This window comes from Ostrea edulis, chromosome 6, assembly GCF_947568905.1.
Source record: "Ostrea edulis chromosome 6, xbOstEdul1.1, whole genome shotgun sequence".
Taxonomy (NCBI): Eukaryota; Metazoa; Mollusca; class Bivalvia; order Ostreida; family Ostreidae; genus Ostrea; species Ostrea edulis.
The window spans coordinates 67170281-67182467 of NC_079169.1; the positions used below are offsets into that span (position 1 = coordinate 67170281).

The 12187-nt window shown below is 42.9% G+C and overlaps 2 protein-coding genes across 2 annotated transcripts; one reads left to right on the forward strand and one right to left on the reverse strand.

Moving 5' to 3' along the window:
- The first annotated feature begins 7608 nt into the window (after positions 1–7608).
- LOC130047306 (uncharacterized) lies at positions 7609–8397 on the forward strand. Its single transcript, XM_056141969.1, has one exon. The coding sequence runs from the start codon at positions 7609–7611 to the stop codon at positions 8395–8397; it is 789 nt and encodes a 262-aa protein (XP_055997944.1).
- Positions 8398–10317: 1920 nt separating this feature from the next.
- Positions 10318–11721, reverse strand: LOC130047307 (uncharacterized protein F54H12.2-like). The gene is made up of 2 exons (XM_056141970.1): positions 10687–11721; positions 10318–10557 (listed from the first exon to the last, which is right to left on the reverse strand). The coding sequence occupies exons 1-2, from the start codon at positions 11719–11721 to the stop codon at positions 10318–10320; spliced, it is 1275 nt and encodes a 424-aa protein (XP_055997945.1).
- Positions 11722–12187: the final 466 nt, after the last annotated feature.

Consider the following 12187-nt stretch of genomic DNA (forward strand, 5'->3'; position numbering starts at 1 on the left):
ACAGGACAGGATTTTATAGGAGAACAAATAAGACTTGTGGGGGATGGAGTCTTTGACAATATGGGGAGACTGGAAGTATCGGTAAATGGCACGTGGTACATGGTGTGTTCATTTGACAACAGACACCACTATAGGCAGTATACAGAGGAGGCACTCCGTGTCAATCTCGGCTGCAACAAGTAAGCATTCATAACTTTGATGCACGTATCAGATTGCAACAGCTGTTTGTTTTTTTAATCAGAAAACAAGTTTTGTTTTGAACATATTTTTTTTTATCAAATCATAAGAATTGGGAACAAGTTCTAACACCTACAAGTTCCCCTTCTAAAATCTTACAATATGTCATGCAAGATAATAATTAACAGGTAAAATGTACAATAAATGAATCTACTAGTTTAATCTACAAATTTGTGAACAGTAGTTTATTTATAGCAATCTGCAGAAGCAAATCAACATCACCGCACAATATATCAATATTGACCAAGCCAAACATAAACAGGCAATCCAAAATATTATTTCTAGCTCTAGAGTAATTTTTATCAAAATAAATACACAAACTATGTTTCCGAATCTGTTAATTAACATTGGTCATTTAAAATCTGAAACATGTGATTTTTTTGTCTTTTCAATCCATATTATATTTTAGATTGTCTATGAGAGGTGAAGATAATGAACAGTGATCAATCTCATAACTCCTATAAGCAATACAAAATAGATAATTGGGCAAACACGAACCCCTGGACACACCAGAGGTGGGATCAGGTGCCTAGGAGGAGTAAGCATCCCCTGTCGACCGGTCACACCCGCCGTGGGCCCTATACTCTGGTCAGGTAAACGGATTTATCCGTAGTCAAAATCAATTTGCCAAGAACCGCCTAACAATCAGTATGAAACACGTCAGACAGCATTTGACCCAATAATAGTGTTATATTGACAAACTAAATCGTTATAATGACCATAGAATTTGCGAAATGCTGATTTCAATCGAGACTGTTGAAACCCCTGTACCATCAACTTGTTTGTCCGTAGCTTGCCTCGATTTAGAAACTGACCATACGCAGAACAAGCTCTTACGTATCGAATCAGTTGAGAGATGTAAACACCATATGCAGGTGATAATGGAATATTGCTACATAAATATGGGAATTTGACGATGGAGAAGCTGAAATAATCCCGTTTTTCATACAGTTGAGTTGTCAGTTTGCTGTTAATATTTACTTTTAATAAAATATCTAAGTATTAAGCAGAAATGGACGACTCTGTGGTGTTTTTCGTTTCGAGCTTAAATGTGTCACCTCGCTCATATCGAAAGAAAGACTCCTCAATTTGCGACAAGAATACGATTGACTATATATTGTTTAATATTTCACTTGTATAGAGACGTCACCACTGCCGGTGAAGGACTGCACAATTTTAAATCTATACTCGGCGCTTATGGCCATTGAGCAGGGAGGGATCTTTATCGTACCACCTGCTGTAACATGAGGCCTCGGTTTTTGCGGTCCATATAATTTATCGTCTCTTATGACAAGCAAGGGGTATTGAGGACCTAATCTAACCCGGATCCCAACAGGACGACAATAAGAATATGAATTTTGATACACTTAGTTTTTTGAATCATGGAGCGAAACAAATTGTACAAAGTATCTACTTATTACAGGAGTGTATACTTACAACAGGGAGTGTGGTATGTTTATAAAACAACAATAATTCATGATCTTATTAAGTCAACAAGTTAAACATTTTGTGTTTGATTTTATTATTTTTTAACTAACAGAGACTTTGTGACCGCAGCACTCCAAATCTAAATAGCGGGGACTCTTAGCAGTTCATTTCTAAACTAAATACTTGTATCTTAATATTTAGATTAATAATGATGGTAATTAATCATTCTAAAATAGTAATAAATCTAAAAATAGAGTGACCCTGACCTACTTAACGGAGAATGGACCAAGGACATGGTAGGATGAGGTGGAACGGAAAATCCAATGACGTCAATGGAAAAACCCGAGATAATTACAGAGTACGATGACGTAATTGCGGGGGCATGGAAAATCCCAAGGACGTTCAGAAGGCCTTAATCATTTTTGACAGGTGTTTAAGCACGTCCTTTCGAAAATTAATAAATGGCTAGTGTACCGTATATACTCGCCTATAGGTCGGCTCGCCTATAAGTCGGTTGTATATTTTATACGCTATTTTGGAGGGATTTGCCATTGACCCGCTTATAAGTCGGTATAACTTTTGACAATCTCTAGCATTTTCAACACTGTTTCAAACAATATTTCGTGAAATGCGCTGATATTTATTCGTTTTCTCAAGAAATCAATTCAATAACATACAATTAAGATGAGTAAAATCATTAATATATGTAAATACTTGTACTTTACGCATATAATCTTGAATACATGAATGATATAATATGTCCAGTCAACGTTAATCATGATAATCGTCAGAGTACGAAGTTGTTCCAAAATACTCTACAATACGCTGTCCAGAAAAATGCTAATCTTCTTGGGACTCATTCTTACAATGGAATGAATAACACTATTTGATAAAAAAAAAATTCCTAATTACAAAAGCAGACCTTTTTAATACACGATTTACCGAACACTAGATAGGGATATATTGAATGAAAATTGTGAACATCTTCACACCTGAGAATACGTTGTTGTTCTTAAGAAAAAGTATGATGGAGTTCACAATATCTTCGTTGTCTTTGGTGGAATCCCCATGGGCACGAATTGTGCTCCTTTGTTAGTTGGCTAATTCTTAAATTCTTATGATGCACAGTTTATTCAAAAGGTTCTACACGAGAAGAAAAAATCTATAGCAATGGCCTTCACCTAAACATTAACTTCGTTTGCACCCACTGGGGACATATAACCTTTTTCCCCTTCTATTGTTAGTTCTATAAAGCCACTTTTACTGTTGTTAGCTTGAACGAGACGCACTTCGGGAGATCCTGTAAACACATAATTTATATCTAAGCTCTCCTAAAATGTAGAAACCACATATCTGACCATATATACACAAGATAACCCAAGTTCAAAGCGGTTGGGTATATTCATTAATTATTATACCCTCACGTGCGCAAATAGTAGAATTATAAACATGATATCAATCACAGGTATATATATTCAACAACAAATTAGGTACACGACTGCAAGTAGTATAACGCGTCCCGATAGGGAGTTCAACTGAGTGCACTTTTTATGCAAATGAGGTCAAGTAAGGGCGTTTTTGATTGGTCAAGCGGTGTTGGGGTCAACGGAGTGCACTAGGACGGGGTCAACCCCAGCAGGGGTTGTAGAGCGGGTGAATAGACTGGCCTATGGTCCTAATTTTAGCATGCGGTACTTTCGCTTTGAGTTCCTGGAATGAGTTCCTGCTATTTTTCTGAAAATCCAGTGAAATCCTGTGTATTAAATCTAAAAGAATAACAGTGTATTAAATCTAAAAGAATAACACAAGGTTTTAAGTTGACATGTTTATTAAAGAACAATGGTACAAGCATAGAACAATGCAAAACAATTCAATAAGCATAAAAACAGTTCAATAAGCATAACAGTTCAAGCACAGTCCATTACTTTCTGCTGAGTTTCTTCTTCTTTTTTGGCCGTTCTTCAGTAGGTGCGGGTGGATTCCACATCTCTAACGGTGTGTATTCTCTCTTCACAGGGGGTTTTGAGCCAGGTACGGGTCCAATCATCGCATCTATCTCCGCTTGTTCTTCTGGACACTCACTAATCCAGTGTCCTATTTTTCCGCATTTGAAGCAAGGATCCTTTTGTTTGGTTTTCTTGCTGGTCTGTTGAGAATCTGCCGACCACGATTTCTTACTGGTCTGCGGATAATCTGTTTTCTGTGGGCAATCCGGCGACCAATGTCCTGTTTCTCCACACGTGTAGCACGGGTTAGCAGTGTAATCTGGAGTGTATTCCTTCCTAGGTTTTTTAGAAGTCAGGTCTTCCAGCTTCTTCAGTAGGATTGTGGTATGATTTCCAATCTCATTACTCAGCACATTAATGCGGTTAACGATCCCGTCGAGTGTCGTGGTAATGATGGCGAAATCGGTCCTGCTCATGGGGGAATCTTCTCCGCCGAAGGGGGGTTTATCGTATAAGCCCATCTCCAGTCCCGTAGCGTCCTGTGAATCGGGAAAATAGAAGCCTAATCCCGGGTCTGTCGGATTCTGGCTAGGGAGGTAATCCGAGGTCTGGGCCATCTTCACTTGTCGAGCAACGTGGTCTGAAGGCGTGAGATTGAAGCTCGTGGTCTGGTTCGAGGTCTGGGCCATCTTCTTCTCTTCTCTTCTTCTTTGAGCAACGTAGTCTGGAGACGTGAGCAAGAAGTTCGAGGTCTTCCCCAGTTCAGTCTTCTGATCGTCACTCTTAGCTTTCTTCAGTTCAATGTAGTCTTTCTGTGGCCCCATCTCCTTCTGTACCAGCTGATCTATTTTCTTCTGAGCTTTGTCCACAAATTCTAGTTGTTTCTGAGCCATGTCTTCTGGAAGGTGATTGAAGATCGAATGAGGACTGACACTGGGGCTCCGCTTTTATAGCCAGCAAAATGTCTAGACTATTCTGTCTCGTGAGGGGCACGTGGGGAGCACGTGGTTGCATCATCTTTTTTCTGGAAAAACCGGTTTCAGCTAGAACATCGCGCGACCAGCGCGTGCTAGTGCACTAATTGAACTTGAAAAGCCGGTTTCTCGCGACCAGCGCGTGCTAGTGCCCATTGGTACACATTGACTTTAGTGGAATGGAACTTATATTGGTGTTTAAAGTAGCCCTAAAAAGGGCTGTGCATGAAGTTTTTATTTTTAAAAATGGCCGGCTTCATACGCAGGTTCTTCTATATACACGTGTAAGTCATGATCTTCGGATATAATGTGTTGTACTAATTGTCGAGCTCTTCTCCCGGGGAAACGTATCTCTTCGACGGTTTCCCACATCCAGTGTGCATCCCAAAACAATACCCATACACTTCTCCGGTAACGTGGTTTCTCCAGTCGAATAAATCCCGATACTTTTTGAGTGCCGTTCAATAACGTGTAAAACTGGTAAATCATGTACTGTATGAGGGGGGAATTTTTCAGGTACATGTCACTTAAACGCAGGTAAATATCCTCCACTGTTTCATGTGACCGCAATACATAGTCAAAACACCAATTTTTAGATCGGCCCCAGCGTAATCGATGGCGACATCTCTGTACTAAATTGTCCCAGATCTCCATCTCGTCTACATAATCTTCTACTATGGTTAAATTCTCCACTGGTTGTATTCCCTGGCCGCGGCGTCTCGCTCTTAAAATTCTCCGTGTATCCATGACTGAAGGTCAGACAAGAATGACTGTAGAAAAACCACCTGACGTACAGGTGTTTGATCACGTGGTGCAGGTGTTTGATCACGTGATGCATAACCTTTACCTATAAATACAGGTGTTTTCTGAACGTTCGTTATTTACTATGGGCGGCAGTGCTACTACGAGAATAAATGGATATAGCTATGTACTACAATGTATGAACGTGGCCTTACATAATCCTCACATTCAAAATGCTCGTCAATTTGTACAACAGATGTCACCGGAGGTCAGAAATGTACATAGTTTTCAACGGATTGCTGATTCATTAGCGGAGAATACCAATACGGGACGTTTACTCATGATTTATTTGTATGCTGAGGAATTGAAACAGAATCTTCCAGACCAGATGAGTGACATTGATCGGATCTTACGCGATTGTCTACAAAAAGGATTCGTGGAACTGATTCGTATGAAAGGAATGGCTGCCCTGTTATAAAACAAGAACGTTTTAGAATTTTTTCATTTTGATCATCATGGCTGAATTGACCAACAACGTTCTTACTGCTGTATTACAGCATTTCGAGGACTACAAAGAATCGGTGAACAACGCTCGTAGCGCTGCATTACAGTGTATCAAGGACTGGAAAGAAAAACACCCGTTGAGATATAAATTCGCCATGAAGTTGTTGATCTTTTGGGAATTTCCTATGACCTTATATGAATATTCCAGCGTTTGCAAGCATATAGCCGACAACCTGAACAGAGAGTCTGGATTGATCATGATTTATACCATGGACCAAGAATTTAGACGACGGGAACCTGAGAAGACTGGGGCGATTGTAGCGATTACCGATCACTGGCTGGAAAAGGTGTATAAAAAAACCTAACCGTTTTCTTTTCCTTTATTCCTGGAGGATGGCCAGCAGTGACAACATCGCAGAAAAAGCGCATAACCATGCATTAGAATGGGTGGAGAAAATGCAAGACGATACAGTGTTTCAAGCGGTTAAAAATTATCTGATAGCGGGAGTGTTTCCAATGACTCTGGACGAATATACAGATCTACGGAACCATGTGTACATCGATCTCTATAACGATGCGGGATTGATGTTAATTTATGTCCTGGGGGAGGAATTCAAGAAACGCATGCCTGAAAAAACCACCGAGATTGAAAGTATCACCAAGGACTGGCTTCGAGAAGTATACATAAAGTGTGAAGAACTTAATTCATTTCATTTATTCCCGGAGGATGGCCAGCAGTGACCACATCACAGAGAAAGCGATAGTTTATGTATTGGATTATCTCACAGACATTCATTCTGGGCAGATTGAATTTGTGTTACACTATATGCGAGAAGAATTATTTCCCATCAGCTTAAAGGACTATCCATGTCTCTGTCAGTATTTGATCGAGAACCGGATCACCCCGCAAGCCTTAGTACTGATTCATTTAATGGGCCAGGAATTGAAACGAATTCGACCCACAGACAGAGCAGAAATCGAGAAAATCAGACTACGATGTCTTCGAGAGATGTACGTCAAGTTAAACGTGTGACTTTTAATCTGGATCAAAATGAAGTGCATCTGTTACCCGAAGAAGACCGGACAAGTATCTGGATGACTGTAGCCGCTGATCGCTATCGATTTCAACGCAGGATTCGAGAAATGGAAAAAATGTTGGACCCTATTTTAAAAAGACATGTGCATTGGTGTTGTGTGTGGGAGTTATGTATTTGAAATATGTGACATGAATAAAATTGTTTACACGAAAGCTGTGTTTGGTTGAGTCTCTCAGAGAAGGGTTTATTTGTTGAGGAATCCAGAAAATCCTAAAGGTAGAGTGAAAATCGAATCAAATAAGGTGTTTTCTATCGAATAGACCTTATGAGATGTTGTTAGGGATGTACATGGTCGAGAAATAAATTTTTAAAGAGGGGGTGAAGAAACATCGAACCTCGACTCGACCTCTTTAACCTCTGTTTCTTTGAAAACTATGCGACGTAGCAAAATAAAAATAAGTTTAACGCATTCGCCGTCTCAGAATCTATCAGATTAAATCTACCATACACAGATATCGAATGTCTAGAAAAAGACAATGAGAAAAAACTCTCTACTCGAAAGCACAAATCCGCCATTTTGACGGCCACCATCTTGGCTTCGTCTCCGAAGCGAGGGATGTTTTCGAGGAGGTCCGCGCTTTCCCGATATATACCGGCGCACTCGCCAGTTTGCTTCACTGGTGATCCAGCACAGTTATAGAAGATTTTTGAAGATTATTTAAGAAGAAAGAAGAAAGAAGAATGGCTACAAGAAGAGACCCGCTCTACAATTTTCAGACCTTGCCTGGATTCCGGTACCGGCTGGTAGTGGTGGCTGAGGAACGGGTAGGGGAGAATTGGGTCGTGCGTTCTGAGAACGACCTGAGCACCTTCTCCCCTTTCGACCAGAGTGGGGTCCGTGAGATCATCTGCCGGGTGCGGGCCGAGTATGAAGGGAGGGCACCCCGCCGCCGCACCGCCCGGATCTCCACGGCCACGAGACCGCGCCGACGGGCCCCACAGCCACCCTCACCACCACCACCTTACTCCCCGGCGACGCCTACAACACCACCACCAGCGATCCCATCGGCACCAGTGGAATACAGCCCGGTGCCGATGAGCGACTCACCAGCGTCACCGGTGGAGTATTCACCGAGGTCACCGTCCCCCGCACCACCTCCCAGTCCAGCCCAGAGTCCGTCGCTGCTGGTGGCAGCCACGTCATCACCACCGAGACCGGCAGCCCCTGCAAGACCCCCACCACCTACCATCCGGTTTGCAGGGAGGACTCCACCACCGAGGCCAACCCACGCACCGGTGGCAACTCATCCCCCGAGGAACCACCCTATGACTGTCCCTGGCTGGGCAGATAGGGCGGTTCCCATTTGGTTTAAGTGTCCTGTCTGCTGGCAAGACAGGGTACACTCTGGTATCACGTGCAGGGGATGTGGGCAGCGCCCAGCTTGCTGCTCGTGCGTGGAAGAGTTACAGGAGCGGCGACACACCCGGGGACGGTGCCCGTTATGCCGGTTTACCGGAACCAGGGAATGAAAGTCGGTCCTTAGGACCAAACGGCCCTTTTCAGGGCCACCAACTTTTTTGAAAAGACACTTTTTATGGCAAAAATCAAGAAACACACAAGTTTGTTTTAAAAAAGTTTTTATTAACACAAGTAATAGCTAGAATAAAGCTATAATAAAGTTACATTTTCTTGACAATGTACACATGTTTATGATACTGATAAGCAAAGTCACAAATCCATTGTCTATAATGAGTCCAATTGCCTCCGGCTAATCCATGAGGTTTCACCGTTAAACAGTTACATTGTTGTACAATAGCATCCACCCAAGGTAGAGATAATACATCTCCTCGTAGATCCGTCACCGACATGCTGGTTGACAGGTCTCACAGGTACACGTTGACCAGGGTTCTTGACTGTAAGGACAATGTTGAAACAGCCGGGGATCAAACTTTCTCTGAGTCCAGCGCTCTCTAAACTCCTGACAGATCTCACAGGTACAGTCCTTATGCACTATTTCTTCTTCAGGGGTGATGGTACAATGCTGCGGACACTTACACTCTAGCCAGGGTTCTCTAGTGTGACCACAACATTGATAGACAAAGGGATAATACGTCAGCTCTGCCAATCTCTCTATCCACTTCTGTTTGGCCAGGATGTTTTCTTTTTTATAATGAAAACAGCCACAAGTGCTCCAAGGTCCTCGGCAATACCCACACACTAGTACATCATTCTCATCATCCGCGTACCGTTCAAACGACATGATTGAGAAAAATGGTAACAAGTGACCTATTTATATAGTGTTTTTTGAGGAGTCATCAACATGACGTCAGCCATCTGAGGTAGGGGATGTTTTCGAGGACGTCCGCGCTCTCGCCTTTTTAAACCGAGCGCAACGTCAAAATCGGGCATTCCGATTTTTTAAAGGAACCAGAACCATGAGCCGCAGAGTAGGACCAGACCCTACGGTGAATGATTATTGTATCAAATGGGAGGAGGATTGGGAGCAAGAGATTACCCCGCCGGCCTCACGGGAGGCTCTTCCCCCACCGCCCATGAGCCAGGATCTGCCCCCGCCAGAGGAAAACTGGGACGCAGAGTTAGAAGTGGTGCAACGGCCTCCGGGGAGATTGTTTTTTAAACACGGGTGGTTGCCCGTTTTTGTGTTTGACCACGAGCAACCCCCGGAGGAGCAGAAAAAGAAGAGAAGAAAGAAGAAGAAGAACAGACAGTGAGGGGGACCGAGAAGAAAAGAAGAAGAAGAGAAGGAGAAGAAGGAGAAGAGAGAAGAAGAAGAGAAAAGACCAAGAACAGAGAGAAAGAAAACAGCCCTTTTCAGGGCTACCCATTCTTTTTGAAAAGACATGGTTGATTACAATGACAAGAATTTTTTTTTTTTTCCAACGTTTTATTAAACTCCAACTATGAACAATAACAATAACATAGTTTACAATACATTCAGTCTTTGACATTGACAAGTTTGTCCTTGATGGGTTCTCGGTTTACGGAAGGTCTCTTTAAACCAATCCGCCACAAAACGATCGCGTTGTAAGGCCGTGCCTTTCCAGGGAAGTAACCATTCTCGTACGGTGCTTCTATGGCGATGGCGTTGATGTAAAAAATACACACAGTATTGTCCACAGACATCCGTATTCAAATCTTGATAACAATGGGTGTTATGAATCCAAGTCTCTCCGTGGCGTTGAATAAAGTCTTGGATGTCTTTATGGCTGGGGGGTAATCCGTAAGAATCAAAATATTCGACGGTAGGGCTACTCAAATACAAACAGACCCAATGCGCTCCAGGGCGATCGTGAGGGTCTGTATTCACCACGATGGCTTTGTGATGAGGTAACAGCTCAGGTATGACATCTCGAGGATACACACCGGCAAACGCCGGTCCTAAATCTCGTTGTAAAACATCTCTCAATTGCTGAGTATCCATCTCTCTCTTAGTAATCGATGCTGACTTCTCGTTGTTTGTTGATTTCTAGCAGATTGTCGAACACGGCATACACCACACAGTTTAAGGTCCTGGCTACGTTGGCGGCAAATTGCACTTCCACTCTCAAGTTCCCCGTCTGTATGAGATGAAATTTATCCGTCTGGGCTTCTTGATCTTTCGTGAAATCCACACACCAGAGGGTGTAACCGTTTTTATACTCTTCTAGGGTAATGTCCGGAGCCCAGTCCTGACCTAATTTTCCCAAGCCTTTGTACAGACTCAAATACGATCTCAGGTACTGATCGTCGGTGAAATTAGGTTCCAAAGGTCGGGTTTCCATCATTTCTCCATTGATACTGATTTCTAATTTCTTGACTCTCTCATTTTGGAAATGAAAGGGGTTTCTGGTATTATCCCCATTAAAAGCCGCATTGTCCACAAAGCCCAACACGATCAGTTTAGGCATCTGTCCTTGAAACAGATGATCGGTGATTTTAGATTGGGTGCCACTAGGAATGGTGAAGGTTTTCACTTCCACTCGTCTCAATGGATATTTCGCCGTTTGAGTACTCAGTTGCTGATTGATGAGATTAATGATACTCGGCACAGGTTTGACTTTCCTCACCCACAAGATCATACTTTGAATGGCCACTTTCCCACTACTCCCGGCAGCGGTCATCATGTAGAACTGGGGTCGAGCGCGATTGAATCGGAGACGGACATCCAAGCCATTAGGGAGACATTTCTCTTGCTCAAACAAATCCAGATGTAATCGATCCATCAACACGATCTCCTTACTGTCTGTAATCTTCTCGTGACGTTTTCTCAACCCTACATTCTTGGAATCATCCGGATACTCGGGAGTCGGGATGACGGCCGCGATGTTGACTTTGTTAGACACTACTGCAAATTCCACAGGAGTTTGAGCCAGAGCTTCTAATTTGACCTCATCCATATGTCCTGCCGTATCTTTTTCCCACAAGCTACAGGCTCTCATCTGGGTTTCCAGAGTCTTGGGTGCATAAGACAACAATTTCTCCAGATACGCTTTGTAGGGATAAGTATCCGTCCCCGGGGTAATGACTTTTCCATTGAGACTGACATCGATTTCACTGAACAAGGAATGGAGAATGTTATTCACGGGGGTCGAGGTCGAATTGCCTCCTGCGAGATTCGTTCCATTGGCTTTCGTGAATTTACATACCATCTGGAGATAAGTTTGGGATAAATCCAGATATTCATCTCCTTGTCCTTTGATTTCAAATTCAATCGGAGCCGTATCCGAGTTGAGGGTACTGGAAATGGGGTAATATTCCATCCATTTCGAATCTTCTAAAGTGACGTTGGTCGGGGGCACTTTAAACAGTTCTAAACTGCTGGTGCCACAAGCGCAAGATTCTCGGTGCATCATATTGGAACGATGTGTTACTCAGCGTGAACTGGGATCAAATGTGTTCTGGTCTCCTTCTCACTCCCTTTTTATAGGGTTCTCAGTCGAAAATATCCAGAGAGCGTTTTGGCTTACCCCTTTTCACTAGCTTCCTACCTCCCTTCCTAGATCGCTTCCTAGGTTGCTTCCTAGGTCTCTTATGAGGCCCTCCCCGAGCTAAGATACGTTGTTTTCTTTTAACAAATCCTTTTCCTTCCTGTATTCCCACCTGTTTTCCCACCTGTTTTCTTTTGAGGGTCGTGGTTCCAGGCTTCCTGAGTATTCCTGTGCGTGCTTTTCTTCCTCGTTTGGATGGGGCTTTTCGAGATCTTCGCCTACGGGCATACCCTGCTGTCTCTTTCAGGGCTTGGGCACCGTGTGTCTTGAGAGCGTCTTTGAGTGATCGTTTATTATCTAACACATCCATCCCTGTTTTAGCAGCAGCCTT

Excerpts from the sequence above, each read along its gene's own strand:
- LOC130047306 (XM_056141969.1), top strand. The coding sequence starts at position 7,609 with ATGGCTACAAGAAGAGACCCGCTCTACAATTTTCAGACCTTGCCTGGA.
- LOC130047307 (XM_056141970.1), bottom strand. The coding sequence starts at position 11,721 with ATGATGCACCGAGAATCTTGCGCTTGTGGCACCAGCAGTTTAGAACTG. Across the intron at positions 10,558-10,686 it reads TTCATTTCCAAAATGAGAGA|GACTGGGCTCCGGACATTAC; the intron begins GTCAAGAAATTA and ends AAATTAGGTCAG.